The sequence below is a fragment of the Cyprinus carpio genome, unplaced genomic scaffold, assembly GCF_018340385.1.
Source record: "Cyprinus carpio isolate SPL01 unplaced genomic scaffold, ASM1834038v1 S000006646, whole genome shotgun sequence".
NCBI lineage: Eukaryota > Metazoa > Chordata > Actinopteri > Cypriniformes > Cyprinidae > Cyprinus > Cyprinus carpio.
The window spans coordinates 154,043-173,979 of NW_024879272.1; the positions used below are offsets into that span (position 1 = coordinate 154,043).

The 19,937-nt window shown below is 38.0% G+C and overlaps 1 protein-coding gene across 4 annotated transcripts; it reads right to left on the minus strand.

Annotated features, from left to right (window-relative positions):
- Positions 1-2,741: 2,741 nt before the first annotated feature.
- LOC109074053 (coiled-coil domain-containing protein 138) lies at positions 2,742-18,136 on the minus strand. 4 transcript variants are annotated; one of them, XM_042755188.1, is made up of 11 exons: positions 17,605-18,136; positions 17,381-17,550; positions 13,639-13,758; positions 13,061-13,138; positions 12,032-12,145; positions 10,852-10,971; positions 9,985-10,122; positions 9,131-9,269; positions 7,115-7,291; positions 4,494-4,659; positions 2,742-3,261 (listed from the first exon to the last, which is right to left on the minus strand). In XM_042755188.1, exons 1-11 carry the CDS (start codon positions 17,672-17,674, stop codon positions 3,120-3,122), a joined length of 1,434 nt encoding a protein of 477 aa, XP_042611122.1. In that variant the 5' UTR covers positions 17,675-18,136; the 3' UTR covers positions 2,742-3,119. The 4 variants fall into 4 exon arrangements, with proteins under 4 accessions (XP_042611122.1, XP_042611124.1, XP_042611123.1 ...); XM_042755190.1 differs by having other exon boundaries at positions 2,743-3,261; positions 17,381-17,532; positions 17,605-17,737; XM_042755189.1 differs by having other exon boundaries at positions 2,743-3,261; positions 4,494-4,656; positions 17,605-17,735.
- Positions 18,137-19,937: the final 1,801 nt, after the last annotated feature.

Consider the following 19,937-nt stretch of genomic DNA (forward strand, 5'->3'; position numbering starts at 1 on the left):
GTATAAATCAGACACACCAGCGTCTCTATGAAACAGAGTTCATACACACTGCAGCACTTAAACACTTGAACTAATGAAAAGGAATAAATCAGCCTGTGACAGATCAGCGAGGGAATCAGAGCTACTTCACGGCTCTGGGCTGCTTATTAAAACCAATGAAAGATGCTCTGAAACTCAATACTGCGCCTATAAAACATTCACTGCACTGGCATTTTTTGCCCATATTTTTTTACAGCATAAACCATAATATATGTCACTGAGAACCACACATCAGTACAAAACACTCATTTAAGCATGACTTCAGCATGACTGAATTACTGAAGCACCATCTCATCGCTCATGACCACATTAAAAACACACGGACCTGCGAACAATTACATACATGAGGGTTTATAGTTAACTAAAACCATAATGTTACTTGTTACTTGTTGTAAATTTTAGTAACATTGAACATAATGTTTCAGTGTTACTTGAAATAAAATAAAATATAAAAAACTAACTTATTTTAGTTAAGAAAGTTCCCAAGGAATCATTTCTCATTTAGTATAGTATTTTAATTATCAAATATCTGACTATAACACACACACACACACATACAGTTGAGGTCAAAAGTTTACATTCCTTTGAACTTTTTGAATTTGAAGATCAGTAACTATGTATCAGTGCGATCAGTTAACATGTAACTATCTTCTGTAGCCTCTGAAGGGCAGCACTAAATAAAATAATATATATTATATTTAGGCAAAAAAAAAAAAAAAATTTACACATCTCTATTCTGTTCAAAAGTTTTCACGCCCCGGCTCTTAATGCATGGTTTAATCTTCTGGAGCATCAGTGAGTGTTTGAACCTTCTGTAATAGTTGTGTTTGAGTCCCTCAGTTATCTTCAGTGTGAAAAGATGGATCTCAAAATCATACAGTCACTGCTGGAAAGGGTTCAAATAAACAGAAATGCTGGAAAACCAAAGAATTAGTGGGAGCTGAAGGATTTTTCTGAAGAACAGCAGACAGTTTAATTGTTCAGGACAAACAAGAGACTCATGAACAACTATCACTAAACACAAACACACAGCATTAAGAGTCAAGGGGATGAAAACTTTTGAACGGGGTAATTTTTATCATTTCAACTACTATTTTCTCTTGTGGACTATATTTAAATGTCTTCTATGTGAAATATCTTATTCAGGTCAGGACTAAATAAACAATAACATGTGAAGTAGCAATGTGAAGAAATGTTGATAATTCTGTTTTAGGTGCTAGTTCATTTCCAGTGTTGGTTATCAGAGCTGCATTTATCAGTCTGTTTGTTGAGCTCTGTTAGTGTTTCCATTCATCTCAATGGCTGAAGTACATGACCTGACCTTTGCTTCACTTCAACTGTAAATGTTATAAATGTAGTTATCAGTAGGGACTAACCAACCCATGCCAACCAGGCAAACCTTGAAACACCTCGGAAGACGGCCTTTATTTTTGTAACTGTCTGGTGACGCTTGTCCTGCAGAAATGACGCCGATCACGACGGGATGAAGAACGAGTCAATGTTCCTGCCAGAAGAAATCAAGACTTCAATCTTAAACTCTGTCTGGAGTCTCACGTGATCTATGCAGCACATGTACGTAACACAGTGTTAAACCCAGAGCGAGACTCACCGGAGGATGCTGAGAGAAACGGCACCCAGCAGAGCTTTTCTCCATTACAACAGCAACACGTGTGATTGAGAACAGAGACCAATCCAAATCCTGCTCCGTCTGGACTAAACACAAGAACTCATTCAGCTCCAGCAAACATTCATCATGCTGCTAAACTATGTGACAGGAGAGAGAACCTCATCACAGGTGCTTTCAAGGTTTAATACTGACAAGAAACACTGAAGCGCAAGGAGGGACATTTAAACAAATAAATGTCAGGAAAAACAATGTTTGGAGAGGAGAAACTTCGTTAACAGAGACACGGATTGAATCTGGTGCGAGTCAGTCCTTAGTTTGATTCCTGAGAAATTAACTTTCATCTGACGTGTCAACTTCTGACTCCACCAATCACCTGAGATTAGAGCGGGGCTAACTGACTGGCTGACCAATGACAGTCAGGGGGCGTGTTCAGGAAACCTGTTTGAAAACAGTCGTTATTGTGATAGTGTTTGATGGTGCTAGTGATGAAACACAAAAATAAAATAAAAATATTTAATATACAAAAAACTATTAAGCTTGAATTTAACATTTTTAATTGCATATCAATGTCCATGTATTTGGATTACTCCGTTTTAACCTTAAAAAAACAAAACGTAATGTTACGCATATTTGTCAGTCACACATAAATTAAACCGGTCAGATTTCTGCACTCATAAAAAAAAAAAACATTGCATAGCTTATTATTAACCATTTGATTTTATTAAATCTTTTTTATGTATTTATTCAAATTGCTTCAAATCAGCAAAAATCTAGCTGTTGCAGAAATAATTTATTCAGTTAAAAAGTATGAACATGGTTAAAGTATGGCTATAGCTCTGGAATAATATTTAATTAGAATTGTATTATATATAAAACAAATCAAAACTGTATTATTATTGTGCATTTAAAAAACATTCAGTTTATTATTACTACAGAAATCAAACAAGCTTACAATCTTGATTAAAATAATGCTAAAAAACTAAAAATCAAATCTTTTTTGTTAAAACCGTCTAATCCAAATCCAACATATCTTAAATCAAGGCCTAAATATTTTCTTGAGTGTATGATCAAATAAAACCAGGCACACCACTAATTAGAGGCAATTTAATTAAATAAAATTTATTAAGTTGTTGTATACAGTATAAAACATCAAAATTCATTATTTCAATGTATACAAAAAAATAAAACCTCACTATCCTACAAATGTTTCAAGAAATGATTTATGCTCCGACCCTGTGTTATTTTCTTTCTTCTGTGAAACAAAAGGCTCTTCTCTGATGGTTTATACTGCTAAACTCCAAATGTCAAAATCAAAGTATCGTAACAGCATCAGTGTAAGCTGATAGTTTTGTGTGATCGCAGCTGAGACCTTCTGCAAATCATCTGAAGAAAGAAACTCCCACCTGAACACGAGTGACTGGAGATGCGTGTATGTAATGAAGTGTTTAGTGTGTCAGGAGCGTGTGAGCATGCCCAGATTGAGCAGGATGGAGCTGAGGTTCATGCTGATGAAGGCTTGACTGCGGTCGCTGGTCCTGTGCATCTCCTGCAGCAGCAAATGCAGCGACGACGCTTCGAACAGACGCTTGTTCTTCCTGCAGACAAACCAGAGAATTAGTGTTCGACTGATAGTGAGTTTCTGACAGAGCAGGTGCCTGATATAAAGCAGACACACAAATAAACATGTGACCCTGCAGCACAGAAGCAGTCATCAGTAGCACAGGTATATTTGTAGCAATAGACAACAATACATTGTATGAGTCACAATTATACATTTCTCTTTTATGACAAAAATCATTAGGATATTAAGTAAAGATCATGTTCCATGAAGATATTTAGTAAATATCCTACAGTAAATATATCAAAACTTAATTATTTGATTAGTAATATGCATTGCTAAGAACTTCATTTGAACAACTTTAAAGATGATTTTCTCAATATTTAGACTTTTTTTGCTCCCTCAGATTCCAGATTTTCAAATAGTTGTATCTCAGACAAATATTGTCCTCCTAACAAACCACACATCAATGGAGAGATTATTATTCAGCACTTCCAATAAATTGACCCTTACGACTGGTTTTGTGCTCCAGGGTCACATATATGTACACAGACACACACACACACACACACAACCCACATATCTGTGACCCTGGAGCACAAAACCACTCATAAGGGACAATTTATTGTATATATATATAGTGCGATCTGTGAACAAACTGGGGGGGGTTTATTGTTAATTTTATTGTTGTTTGTATTGTCATGTTGCAGTATTTTACTGATGTTTTAAAAAAGTATTTTATTTTTGGTATTTTATATGCTCTGCTGGTGAATGATGGAGTAGCATCACCCACGGATTTTTTTTTTAAATAATTCAGCAGAAGCAGGGATACTTAGACCAGAAGGGGGAAACCCCCCTACCCCCCATCCCCCCTACAAATCATACCATATATATATGAAACTGAAAGTTGTGACAAGTGTGGTAACCCATACTCGGAATTGGTGCTCTGCATTTAACCCATCCAAGTGCACACACACACCGTGAACACACACCCGGAGCAGTGAACACACACACACACACACACCGTGAACTAGGGATGGGCGATATGGGGTTAAAAATGTATCACGATAATTTCTGATATTTACTGCGATAATGATGTCAATGACGATAATTTAGGGAATCCTGTTTTTTTAGAGAAAAGTATTATCTTTCCTAGTTTTACCCAAAATAGGGTGTTGTGAGCAGTACACAACTGTTTAATTCATACTGAAAGCGGGCCAAACAGAAAAACATATTAGCAGATTCTGATAAGTAAAGAATGATCCTCACACGTGATGAGTGCGAGGGACTGACCGGATGCCGGAGAGCTTCTGCAGCAGCATGAGCATCTTCTCCAGCAGCGGCGGCTCCAGACGGGGGTTACGCAGGAACAGCGAGGCGCAGCGGAAGAAGTCCTCCAAGCTGCACTGATCCAGGAACGCCGACAGCGTCCCTGCTGGACAGAGGAGCGTTAGTCTGAGAGTCAGAGCCAGAACACCATCTTCAGGGGATCTGTGGCTTTAAATCGTGAGCCTCAAACTCTGCTCAGAAACACATGCAGATGGTGCGGCCACCATTACATCTGCTTTCAGCAAGAACACTCTTCTTCTCTGCGCTCTGGTCTTGAGAGACACAAACATCCAGCACCGAGACAGAAACAGCCTTCACTGAAAACATCATAATAATGTCACATTCATATATAATATACATTTATAAGTCGCTTTGGATAAAAGTGTCTGCTCGATGCCTAAAAGTAAATGTTGAGGAGACTGAGGAGCTGAACATTTCTACAGCAGATTCACTTACTATATCTATTCTTTTTCGTTAGGCAAGAAAAACTAAATTAACAAGATAGACATTATTTCTACTGTAAAACAAGAACATTAATATTACTGCTAAATTAATTGTAATATGAATTATTACAATGAATATTATAATTATACAAATATTGCGCTGGATAAACACTGAACAAATAAATACAAAAATGAATAAATCAAATTTTATTTAAATAAATACATTTATAGATTTATATTAAATAAATAAAAAATTAAATGAATAAAATTAGATTTAAATTAAGAGTTAAATAAAATAAATGAAATAATGATTTAATAAATATGACTGAAATAAATACATTAATAAAAATACATCATTAAATAAATAAAATGTGGCTTAAAAATAAATGTTTTAAATAAATATGTATAAAAATTTTAAAAAATTATAATTATTTAAATATTTTATGAATTACAATGAATAAAGCTGATTTAAGTAAATAATAAATTAATACATTTTATTTAAATAAATAGATTATGATAAATACCATTTAAATAAGAATAACAAAAATTGAATAATAAAAAATATTAAAAACAAATTTGATTAAAATAAATAAAAATGAATACTTAAGTAATAAATTACTCAATTTGACTAAAATAAATAGATTAAAACTGAGATTAAAGGCTGATACACTTTCAAAAGAAAGAAAAGTCATACATCTTTAGGAAGAAAGTAAGACTGATGGAGCGTAAATGATAACAGAATGATGAGGAAACCAGCTACAACCTGCATGTTAAACATTATTACAAAATAATTGACTCAAACGTAACGGCTGAACTTCAACTTTCACAATACATACTGTTTGAAAGAATCCTGACAGAGAATGAGCCTCAGCTCGGGGAAGTTCAAGGCCGTCTGTTAAAGTCTTTGACTGCGATGGAGCTGATCGTGGACACCTGGAGCGCATTAGAGCAGACGAGAGCAGACGAGCGCCGCTGACCCTCAGACACGACCTCGCGCTCCAGCCTTCACACGCTCACACACTCACTCTGCTGTAAAGCTGCTAATTAGCCGTCCGGCTCTCCTCGCGTCTGCTCAGTGTCCTGCCCGCCTCGTTAACACGCTCGCTTTAACGACTCACGAGTGTTCTCACCACAGACTAACAACTACATCCAAACACATTCGATACGTGCACAGCGCACTACACTGTGATGGGAATTTAATTAAAGCCATTATTAAACCACAAACACCGTAAACCGTCTGAACTCTTTCAGAACAGGGTCTGGGGTCCATAATAAGGTGCATGGAAAGGTTTGAAAAATGAGGAAAAAATAAAAAATAATAATAAAATGATAAAAAGTTTAACTAGAAAAATCTGACAAAAAAAAGATTAAAATAATAATAAAAAAAAACCATTAAATGAATTAATTTGAATTAAATAAATACATAAAAACATATGATTAAAATAAATGAATACAAATGAATAAACAAATCAAATTTGATTTAATAAGTAAAATTACTAATCTGAGTAAAGAATGTATTTAATAAAAATTAAATAAAATTAGATTTAAATAAACAGATGTTTAAATAAAATAAATAAAAATGGTTAAATAAATATAATTGAAATAAATTGATAAATCAATCAAATTTGATTTCAACAAGTAATAAATTCATATTTACAACAAACAGATTAAAATAAACACAAATGTGATTTAAATAAATAAAAAGTTTAAAACAATTTAATTTTAAATAAATAATTAAATATCTAAGTAAAAACATTTGAATACCTAAAAATATTTAACAAAGAAATACATTTAATATGAATAGAAAATGAATGAAGCATGATTTTTAAAAAACAATACACATGATTTAAATAAATTTAAAAAAAAAATTATTAAAATAAATTCACTGATAAAAAAAAAATAATATAATTATTAATTACTAAAAATTTTAAAAAAATTTAAAAATATAAATAAATATTATGAATTTTTATAACTATGATTTTTGCAGTAATAATTTGTAAGAATTTTATCACTATGAAAACATATAGCTGTCTTTTATATATTTGGATGACCATGAGGTCAGTTTAGTGGACATCACACAATATCATCTGACCACTCATTAAATAAAGAGTTTCTCACGTGATTCTGCGCTCATCTGCAGCAGGACATCCACAGACGGAGCCAGCAGACCAGGACTGCCAGATCTCAGCAGAGCCAGAACCGCCGGCAGAGCCTGGTACTCCAGGAACAGAGCCTGTCCTTCATCGGTACGAACCGCACCGGACAGAACCTCCACAGCCTGAGCCAGAACGTCCACTGAACGTCCAGAAGAAGAAACCATTTACATCAAAACATCACTGATGAAACCGTTCAGCTCGACTGCCTCAGAATAATAACACACATCTGAGACCCCGGAGCACTGAACCAGTCATGAGGGTCAGATCGGTGAAACTGAGATTCATGCATCATCTGAGAGCTGAATGATGATTTAGATGATTTTTTGTATGGTTTTGTTAGGAGGACAATATTTGTCTGAGATACAACTATTTGAAAATCTGGAATCTGAGGGAGCAAAAAAAATCTAAATATTGAGAAAATCATCTTTAAAGTTGTTCAAATGAAGTTCTTAGCAATGCATATTACTAATCAAAAATTAAGATTTGATATATTTACAGTAGGAAATTTACTAAATATCTTCACGGAACATGATCTTTACTTAATATTCTAATGATTTTTGTCATAAAAGAGAAATGTATAATTGTGACTCATACAATGTATTGTTGTCTATTGCTACAAATATACCTGTGCTGCTGATGACTGCTTCTGTGCTGCAGGGACACGTTTAATCATGCATAAATGCAATGTACTTTTGTATGATAAACTGTATTGGTGGTCAGCACTTAATGTTCAATGTCCCGAAGCAAAACCAGCTGAGAGTCACTGATTAATATTACAACATATTAAGAGAGCTGCAGTTCCCAGAAGGCACTGTGGGCGAGCTGTGTTTATTAGTGTGTGTTGTTCTCACGGTCACGTCAGATACGCTCAGCTTCTAAAAGCCCCGTGAGTGATAAAGAGAGCAGAGACGGCCAGCTGCTCCATGACACACATCTGGAGCTTTCATCTGTTCACTGACACTAACAGATTCATATTAATATTAATAACAGCAGTGAGTCATGATTACAGGAATAGTTTATTTACAAATGAAGATTTCCTGAAAATGTGCTCACCCTCGGTTCATCTGAGATCAGGATGAGTTTGTTTCTTCATCAGGTTTGTAGAAATGTAGCACTGCATCAGTGTCTCATCAATGGATGCTCTGCAGTGAATGGGTGCCGTCAGAATGAGAGTCCAAACAGCTGATAAAAACATCACAATAATCCACAAGTAATCCACAGCACTCCAGTCCATCAGTGAACATCTGGAGAAGACAAAAAGATGAAACATATCCAGCATTAAGACGCTTTTAACTCAAATACATAGAGTCTATAATCCATAATAAAACTTCCTCCAGTGAAAAAGTGCATCTCCTGTTGTGTCTCACATCAAAATCCAGACACACGCTGTTTAAACGTTGCTTGATCTGTGCAGATTTCTCTCCTGATTCACACACAGAACACTTTTTCACTGGAGGAAGTGTTATTATGGATTATAGACTCTATGTATTTGAGTTTAAAACATCTTAATGCTGGATGTGTTTCACCTTTTGTCTTCTCCAGATGTTAACTGATGGACTGGAGTGCCGTGGATTACTTGTGTATTATTGTGATGTTTTTTATCAGCTGTTTGGACTCTCATTCTGACGGCACCCATTCACTGCAGAGCATCCATTGATGAGACACTGATGCAGTGCTACATTTCTACAAATCTGATGAAGAAACAAACTCACAGTTAAGGTTCATTAGTGGGTGAATGTTCCTTTAATATAACAGAGATTAGACTGATGTTCATTTCTATGACTTTGGGAGCTGGTGTCAGAAACAACAACACTGCCACCTGCTGCACAAGCTGTGAAATCACTCATTTATAAAGACCCCAGGTGTGTTTCAATGCTGATTAGTTTCTTACTTTTGATGTAAGATGAGATCATCGACCAAACCTGATCTGATCATTACTACAGAGCAGAGAAAGGCTGGTGTTGTAGATCAGACGGACCTTGACTGATGGTCTTGATGATGATGAGGCTGCACAGGAAGCGTGTGTGGAGACAGGAGCTCTTGAAGAGCGGAGCGACGCGTGATCCTCGAGACACCTCCTCACCCAGCCTCCTCAGCGTGGAGGTCAGCACAGCATGCTGGAGGAGAGAGAGAGAGACGACGACATCTCACCGAATCAAACACAGCTGGCACATCAACACAGAGGCAAAGATGAGAAGATGCATGCTCCACACGGACTTCTTTTAAAGATCTCTGCTCTACATGCTCGTGTGTAGTTACTTTGAGGCATTTTTAAATATTTTTGATCACCTTACACCGTGTCCTTAAATCTACACACTGAGTGACTGATACATTCTTTAAAAAATGATTATCAGACGATTTCAATGCAAAGATCGAGACTTTCAGTTAGACTTCTGAACTTCACGACCCATTCAGAATCTAGTTACAGAAGGCTGAAAAGACGACATTTAAATGAGGTCGAGGAAAATACAGTAAACTAGAGCTGGTTTAGATATCGTCTAAGTTCAGGATTGCTATGCAGTGGCCAAAATGATCAGAACACTAGTATTATCAGCAGCTAAAAATGGCTTTAAGTCAGTTATTTCTATCTTCTGCTGTAGTGTGTCAGAAGGAAATATCAGTTTACATTTCCAAAGATTCATTTGGTCATTAATGTTAATAATGCAGTGAGATGTTTGTGCTGCACACAGAGATGTGATGTGATCTGATCATCATCAGTCTGACATGAAGAAACTGAGACAGACTCAGTCCAGAAGAACTGTGGAGACGTCTCTGGCTGCTCTTGAGAGAGTTTATGTTTATTGTCCTGTTAGATGAAACGTGAAGCCTTGCCTGCGAGCTGTGCTCCAGACGCAGCAGACAGCAGTAGATGCAGCGCAGCAGAGACGGCAGCAGCAGAGACGCAGACGGCTCCATCGCAGCAGCAGCAGCGGATGCTCCATGAAGCTGCTCCACCAGCATCGGCAGAACCTGACCACACCACAATCACCACACTTCAACACAAACTCCTCTGACAGCAGCACGATCACCACAATCACCACACTTCAACCATTCAATACACAACTGTGAGTACCAAAATAATATACATATGTAATTTTAAATTGTGCAGACTGAAATGTAAAAAAAAAAAAAAAAATTAACTGAAATGTAAAAAAAAAAAAAAAAAATTACAAAAAAAAATATATATATTTTTTTTAATAGTTTAAGAACATGCAGCAAAAGCCATGAACTCAGAATTGGCTCGATTTACTTTGTCTTAAAAAAAAAGTTTGTTTTCTTAATCCTTCATGAAGTTATTTTTCTGCTTATATGTGGCTGGAAAAAATAACTAGCAATCAAATCCCAATGAGTAAAATCAATCCCCGCGAACGTTATATCCCTCAGAAACGTGTCCGATTACAGCCGTTAATCTAACGAGTCTAATGAATCAGTGCTGGATCTCATTAGACAAACAAAACAAACTCGAGAGAAACATCTGGACTCCTTACAGTAACGAGAACGAGGTGTTTCCACATCACAGAGATGAGAATAGAGGAAATGTGTTTCATTAACATGAACATAAATGTCATGATGGAAGGAAATCAACGGTTTGGCTTCATCTTTAGCCTGTGAAGTGTGATCTAGATGTGTTTTAATGAATCCCGTCAACATTTCACAGCAATCTCAGTGTTGGTTCATAAGAAAACCCCCGTGACAGACCCTGGCGCATCTCTCCTGCGGCGAAGGCCTCGGCCCGTCTCTGACCTCCATCAGCTGACCGTCCACCAGCCAATCCAGCAGCAGCGCCAGCAGCCTCGGCGACGGCCCGTGTGCAGCGGCCTGATCACAAACACAGCACAGCAGCTCATCACTCACTTTCTGAAATAAGTAACAGCAGTTACTTTGTTTCCATGTGTTGAGTGACAGCTCTGGTGTTGCCATGGTAACAGTAATCAGGAGTAAGTGCAGAGCGTTGTGTGTGAACATGATCTCACTGTAGATCTAGACTAAATATGAACATGTGTTTACTCAATAATAAATACTGATAAAATAATTATGCTAATATCAATAACCTTATTAATAATATTACTATTAATAAAGCAGAATATATCCCGGAATCTAATTTTTTTCTCCCCCATAGAAGTGCTTAAGGTAGCCTAATGAATGAAGATTAAAAATACCAAATCTGTTTACAGTCTAGGCTATATTAGGCACAGAAAAGCAGATAAAAGATAAATATTTTTTCCTCCCACCCCAAGTTTTTTCCACCATCATGTCCCTTTAAGGGCTCCGTACAAAAACAGATTCAGTGTTCCTCAAAATCAATAAAAACATTCAAATGTAAACCTGCAATAAATAAATATGTTGAAACAAGTCAAATGTCATTTATGTATTTAATCCCATATTATTAACCAATGTCTTTGCTGCTGACCTTCGATGATCTATTTTAATCACACTAACCAGCAAAAATTACACATCTGTGTTTCTGTTTAGTTATTGCTAAGATGTCATATTCTTCATGCTGCATCCTCTACTGTACAGACGTGAATCTACATCTCCTTCAGCCTGCGGCGCACTCACTTCACTTCTGTTATGAAAGTGCGTTTACATTTGTAACAGAAGAACTTTTTATATCAAAAACAAGCAAGCAAGCCCCATCCAGATTTACAAATTAACGTAACGCATTACTTTCCACAAAAAGTAACTAAGTAACATAATTAGTTACATTTTTAGGGAGTAACACAATATTGTAACGCATTACTTTTAAAAGTAACTTTACACTGTCCCTCACTGGAGTTCCCAGCATGCTCTATAATGAACAGAACTCCTGCAATCACAGGATCGCGGTGTAAACGGCTTCATCAACGCTCACTCGCTCATTAAACCACACACACATTACCTTTCCTGCTGCTTTATTTGATGCAGGTTTCTCAGGTTTGCTGGGTTTGGGGTCGTGTGCTTTAGGAACAGCTGTCTCTCGGCTCCTGTGTGTCGTGAAGCACTCATACTTTCTCTGTGCCAACACAAACACACAACAGAGTTCACTTGTCCTGAATATTTACACCACTGTCTGGAATCATTAACATTTTAATGTTTAACAAAGGAGTCTCTTCTGCTCACCAAGGCTGCATTTATTTGATCAAAAACACTGTAGAAATTATGAAATATTATTAGAATGTAAAACAGCTGTTTTCTGTGTGAATCTCTGTTGAACTGTAATGTATTTCTGTGATGTGCAGCTGTATTTTCAGCATCATTACTCCAGTCTTCAGTGTCACATGATCTTCAGAAATCATTCTAATATGATGATTTGCTGCTCAAGAAACATCTCTGATTATTATCAATGTTGAAAACAGTTGTGCTGCACAATATTTTTGTGGAAACCGTGATACATTTTATTTTTCAGGATTCACAGATGAACAGAAAGCTCAGAAGAACAGCATTTATTTGAAATAGAAATCGTTTGTACTTTACTGTCACTTTTGATCAATTTACTGCATCACTGATGAATAAAAGTTTTTTTTTTTAATCTTACCCCAAATTTTGCATGATAATGTATGACAGTTTCCACAAAAATATTGTGCAGCACAACTGTTTTCAACATTGATAATAATCAGAAATGTTTCTTGAGCAGCAAATCATCATATTAGAATGATTTCTGAAGATCATGTGACACTGAAGACTGGAGTAACGATGCTGAAAATACAGCTGCGCATCACAGAAATAAATTACACTTTAACAGAGATTCACACAGAAAACAGCTGTTTTACATTCTAATAATATTTCACATTTTTAGTGTATTTTTGATCATAAAAATACAGCCTGCGTGAACAGAAGAGATGACTTTCCGAAACATTTTAGACTCTAAATTGTTCCAATCTTTTGGTTGGTCAGTAGTAATTGTAGAAACGCAGTGCTTGTCTCGTACCTGCAGGTTCTCCAGTCGAGCTTGAACTTTCCGCGACTGACATTCCAACTTCCTGTTCTGCTCACTGACCTCGTTAAGCTGCGCAAACGAACTCTCGTTACTCATCATCACACACAGAAACAGACGAGTCTCACTGTAACATCATCACTGCTGAGAGCTATTTACAGTACACACAGTGAGACGAGTCCAGATTTACACCACAGCATGAGACGAGAAAGAGCTTGTTATTCAGAACTGTATGTCAGACAGTTTAAGTTATATTACACACACACACACACACACACTTGTATATTAAGCAAATCTTGTCGCATCATACCCAAAAAGACTTGAGGCTGTAAAGGTGCTTCAGTTAAGGGTTTGAATACTTATGCAATGCACTTATTTCAGTTGTTACAGTTTTGTTTTTGCTTTGTCATTATGGTGTATGGAGTGTAGATCGATGTGGAAAAATGTCATTTAAAGCAATTTAACTTAAGGCTGCAACATAACAAAACGTGAATTAAATGAAAGGGTATGAATACTTTCGCAAGGCACTGTATATATATAAAAAACACATAACATGATGTCAGATTTCTCACCTGTTTCTTCATAGAATCATTTAATTCCTTCATGGAATCAAAACTGGCCTTCATTCTCTTATTCTCTTTGGTTTTCTGCTTCAGAGCTGTTTCCAGATCACTTTTCTCCTGCTGATATTGCTGTAGGAAAAAACATATTTGGCATGAATTTTTTTCATTCATTTATTTGTTTAATAATTCAACGTGGTTGTTGTTGTTTAATGCCTTGTCAACTTCTTTGTCGATTTTCTTCACCATGTTTGAGTCACTAAAACTTAAAATAGAAGATAATTAAGCCCATTTATACTCAAAACTCTAATATTATAATTTGTATTAACATGATTAAAAACCAGCAGAATCCATTTAAATTAGATATAAACACAGATAAAAGGAGATGCTCCTCAGATACCTGACGCATACCAGCAGCACATTCTGCACACCTCCCATAAAACCTGCACTAGACTCAGCACCCCCCTCAGTGTGTTTGATGCTGTAGATGCGGACGCGCGTCTCAGCAGCTGCAGCTCGACTCGGAGTGTCTGTGTGCGCTGCGCTGCTGCACACTGTCTCAGGCGCTGCTGCAGGTCATGCTCTCGCTCACACAGATGCAGACCTGCCCACACCTCTGGACGCGACGCTCCGCAGCTGACACACTCACTCGGAGAGAGTGAGCGAGAGCGCTGAGAGACTGCACACACACACACACAGAGAGAGAGAGAGATGAGAGAGAGGTCACGCTCTCGCTCACACACCTGCGCCGAGAGAGAGAGATGCTGAGAGAGACGAGAGAGCCAGAGAGACACACACACAGACACACACACACACAGAGAGAGAGAGAGACACACACACACACAGAGAGAGAGAGAAAGACACTCACACACACACACACACACACACACACAGAGAGAGAGACACACACACACACACACACACAGAGAGAGAGAGAGACACACACACACACACAGAGAGAGAGAGAGAGACACACACACAGAGAGAGAGAGAGAGAGACACATACACACACACACACACACACACACACACACCACACACACACACACAGAGAGAGAGAGAGACACACACACACACAGAGAGAGAGAGAGAGACACTCACACATACACACACACAGAGAGAGAGAGACACACACACACAGACACACACACACTTTTTATTATAAGGCAAGAAACTCATTGAAAAAAGCCATTGATTTTTCAAGCATTACTCAGTTTTGAGATTTGAGATGTTTTTTTTTTCTGTCTATATTTTGAAGGTTTCATCCCTGCTTCATTCCCTGATTTATATAACATAACATTATCAGACCTTTACCTCTGGGCTAAAACTAAGCCAGGATTAGGCCATAGATTAATTAGGACATTTAGGTAATGTGTATAAACGTGCCTTAGGAAAAAAAACATTACCGGTGTCCCTCTTGAGACAAAACAATGTCACTGATATGTTTTAAGATCAATCGGTGCAAGTTTCTTTCAGCTGAAACAGCTCAGACTTACTAGACTCTGGGACTAGGCTTAAGCCCGGTCTGTGAAACCAAGTGTTAAACGGGTAGCCAGTGGACACAGACTAGTCTCATCTATAGTTGGACTGAAATCCTACAGCTCAATTTGCACATTTCTTGATGTTATTAGTATCATGTAGTTGCACTCAATTTGCTACGTTACTGTACTACTGTTTTACACACAGTCAATATTGCACACACAGATGTACATAGTCTATATTTCTACTTCTGCAGCTTAGTTTTACTTTTATTATGTTTGTATATGTGTGTGTGTGTGTGTGTGTGTGTGTGTGTGTGTGTGTGTGTGTGTGTGAGTGTGTGTGTGTTAGGGGTTGCACTGACTAATCGATTAGTCGATTCAGTGCTCTGCCATGACGCTTTAAGCTTGACGTCGACTAGTCGCTGGTCCTATAAGGGCGCCATAATAAATCTTTTTAAGGATTTCCACATTTACGCTCCATTTCCAAACAGCTAAACATACAAATAAATACATACTCCGAAATCGCTCTGCAAGACATGTGTGATTATATTACTGGATGCTGGAAACTGAATGGGAGAATACACGTTTTAAACCACGTATTGTACAGGTAAGTTAATCACTGTTCTAATATAATGCGCTGCTGCACTGTAACGCACACACATAGGCTACAGACAGTAGCTCGTACGTCACGCATCACGCCCAGGCAGCACTTGTGATAAATGTTCTCAGTGGTAGTTAACTGGGTGCCAGTGATCCGTTGAGCAGTTTTCACTACCTGCTGGAGTGCTTTGCGGTCAGATGCGGAGCAATTGCTGTACCACACTGAGATGCAGTTTGTGAGTATGCTCTCAATGGTACAGCGGTAGAATTCCACAAGGATCCTGGGGATTCAGGTGAACTTTCTTAAGGCTCCGTAAGAAGTAAAGGCGCTGCTGTGCCTTTTTGACCAGGGTGGAGGTGTTTAGGGACCAGGTGAGGTCATCAGAGATATGGATGCCAAGGAACTTGAAACTCGACACACGCTCCACTACAGCTCCTTTTATGTAGATGGGTGTGTGCGCATGACTCCTAGTCCGCCTGAAGTCCACAATGATCTCCTTTGTCTTCTGGGTGTTTAGTTCTAGATTGTTGGTGGCACACCACACAGCCAGCTGCTGCACCTCATCCCTGTAGGCTGACTCATCATCATCTTTGATCAGACCTACCACTGTGGTGTCATCTGCAAATTTGATTATGGTGTTGGGGCCATAAACAGGAACACAGTCATGGGTGAAAAGGGAGTACAGGAGAGGGCTCAGTACGCAGCCCTGTGGCACGCCGGTGTTCAGGGTGATGATGGAGGAGGAGAGGTTATCTAATTTAACAGACTGAGGTCTGCTAGTCAGAAAATCTAGAATCCAGTTGCAGAGGGATGTGTTGATTCCAAGCTGGCTGAGCTTGGAGATCAGCTTGGGAGGGATTACAGTATTAAATGTAGAACTGAAATCAATGAACTGCATTCTCACATGTGTGTTTTGACTGTCCAGGTGGGTGAGGGCAGAGTGAAGTGCCGTTGAGATGGCGTCCTCTGTTGACCTATTGCAGTGATAGGCAAATTGGAATGGGTCTAGTGTAGCAGGGAGACAGGATTTTTCTCAAAGCACTTGGCAATGATGGGGTTGAGTGCGAGGGGACGGAAGTCGTTAGGGACCGAGTCAGTGGAGTGCTTCAGTACTGGCACAATGGTGGAGGTTTTGAAACTAGTGGGGACAGTTGCCTGGACCAGGGACAGACTGAAAATGTCCGTGAAGACCTCAGCCAGTTGCTCCGCACAGGCTTTAAGCACACGACCAGGTATTCAACCCCTAGTGTGTGTGTGTGTGTGTGTGTGTGTGATTGTGAGTGTGTGTGTGTGATTGTGAGTGTGAGTGTGTGAGTGTACGTGTACAAATGTGTGTGTGTCTGTGAGTGTGTGTGTAGCGTGTTTGTGTTTGTGTGTACGTGTGTGTGTGTGTGTGTGTGTGTGTCTGTGTTTGTGTACGTGTGTGTGTGTGTGTGTGTGTGTGTGCGTTTGTGTACGTGTGTGTCTGTGTGTGTGTGTTTGTGTTTGTGTGTGTCTGTGTGTTTGTGTGAGTATCTGTGTGTGTGTGTGTGTGTGTGTGTGTGTGTCTGAGTGTGTGTGTGTGTGTATGTGTTTGTGTGTGTGTGTGTCTGTGTGTGTGTGTCTGAGTGTGTGTGTGTCTGAGTGTCTGTGTGTGTGTGTGTGTGTGTGTGTGTGTAATAGAATCTCTGACCTGCAGCTTCTCATAAATGTGCAGCATCTCCTGATACACATGCACTGCTGCTGCTCCGCTGCTGCTCTGATCCACGATGCCTGTCCCTCTGCTGTTCAGTGCTGAGGAACTCGACGACCGGGCCAGATCCAGATCGGAGGGTAAAGTCACGTCTGGAGAGGCACAAACGACTGTGAATCAGTGTGAGACGACTCTGTGAGCTCCGTCTGATCCGCGTCTGATACCTGTCTCTGTGCAGAACACGTTGGTCTCTTCTGGAGGATCATCTTCATCACTCGGCTCGTCTTCAGCCATGTCGGCTCTGCTGGAACATAACGAGACAGCTGGGACTTCACTGCAATTAATATTAATAATAACTAGATTGAACAGTTTGAAGACAAACTTTAAGTTGGCTTGAAAAAGCCTAGCCAGATAGTTTTTTCTTTTAAAGTTTGCAGTCTGAAGGTTTTTAGTTTGAAGTAGTCTGGAATTTAAAATAGTTTTAAAGGATTAAAGTATGACTGTTTTCAAGGCAATCCAGTCTATCAGAAAAACAGGTAGGTATAAAACATATTGCTAGGGTACCTGGGGTGGTTGCTAGGGTGTTTCTAGCATGATTAGCATGTTGCTATCATGTTTCTAGCATGATTAGCATGTTGCTATCATTATTACCATGTTACTAGCATGTTTCTAGCACGATTAGCATGTTGCTAGGATGTTGCTAGCACAATAAACATGTTGATAGCACGATTAACATGTTGCTATCATTATCGTCATGTTACTAGCATGTTTCTAGCACGATTAACATGTTGCTAGCATGTTTGTAGCATGATTAGCATGTTGATAACATGTTTCTAGCATGATTAGCATGTTGCTATCATTATTATCATGTTACTAGCATGTTTCTAGCAAGATTAGCATGTTGTTAGCATGTTTGTAGCATGATTACCATGTTGTTAACATGTTTCTAGCATGATTAACATGTTGCTAGGATGTTGCTAGCACGATTAGCATGTTGCTAGCATGATTAACATGTTACTAGCATGTTTCTAGCACGATTAGCATGTTGTTAACATGATTGTAGCATGATTACCGTGTTGATAAGATGTTTCTAGCATGAATAGCATGTTGTTAGCATGTTTTTTAGCATGATTCCCATGTTGTTAACATGTTTCTAGCATGATAAACATGTTGCTAGGATGTTGCTAGCACGATTAGCATGTTGCTAGCACGATTAGCATGTTGCTATCATTATTATCATGTTACTAACGTGTTTCTAGCACGATTAGCATGTTGTTAACATGTTTGTAGCATGATTAACATGTTGATAACATGTTTCTAGCATGATTACCATGTTGTTAGGATGTTGCTAGCATGATTAGCATGTTTCTAGCATGATTACCATGTTGATATCATTATAATCATGTTACTAGCATGTTTCTAGCATGTTTCTAGCACGATTAGCATGTTGTTAACATGTTTGTAGCATGATTAGCATGTTGATAACATGTTTCTAGCATGATTAGCATGTTGCTAGCATGATTAACATGTTGCTATCATTATTATCATGTTACTAGCATGTTTCTAGCATGATTAGCATGTTTATAACAATTATCATGTTGTTAACATGATTAAAAATTATCAACAATTATCTAACAATATTACCATTTTAACAACAATTTTCCAACAACGAATAACAATTTTGCTACCATGCATGTATCAAGAATAACAAACATCTAGCAAGTATTTTGCTAGCATGATTAACATGTTTCTAGCACGATTAGCATGTTGTTAACATGTTTGTAGCATGATTAGCATGTTGATAACGTGTTTCTAGCATGATTACCTATCAGCAGCATGTTTCTAACATGTTGCTATCACGATTAGCATGTTACTATCATGTTTATTAGCATGTTACTAACGCTAGCATGTTTCTAGCACGTGATTAGCATGTTTGTTAACATGATTTGTGCGTATCATTATTACCATGTTATAGCATGTTTTCTAGCACGATAGCAATAGCATGTTTCTAGCATGTTTTGTTAGCACATGATCTATTGCTAGCATGTTTCTAGCATGATTAACATGTTGCTAGGATGTTGCTAGCACAATTAACATGTTGCTATCATTATCATGTTGATATGATGTTGCTAGCACGATTAGCACGTTGCTAGAATGATTAACATGTTGCTATCATTATTATCCTGTTACTAACATGTTTCTAGCACGATTAGCATGTTGCTAGGATGTTGCTAGCACAATTGGCATGTTGCTAGCAATTTTTCTAGCACGATTACATTTTGCTAGTATGTTGCTAGCACGATTAGCATGCTACTAGCATGTTTGTAGCATGATTAGCAAGATACTAGCAGGTTTCTAGCCCAATTAGAATGTTACTAGCACAATTAACATGTTATTAACATGTTGTTAGCTATGTTACCATATTATTAGCATGATTAGCATGCTGTTAGTATGTTTTTAACGTGATTTACATTTAGTCATTTAGCAGACGCTTTTATCCAAAGCTACTTACAAATGAGGACAATGGAAGCAATCAAAATCAGCAAAAGAACAATGA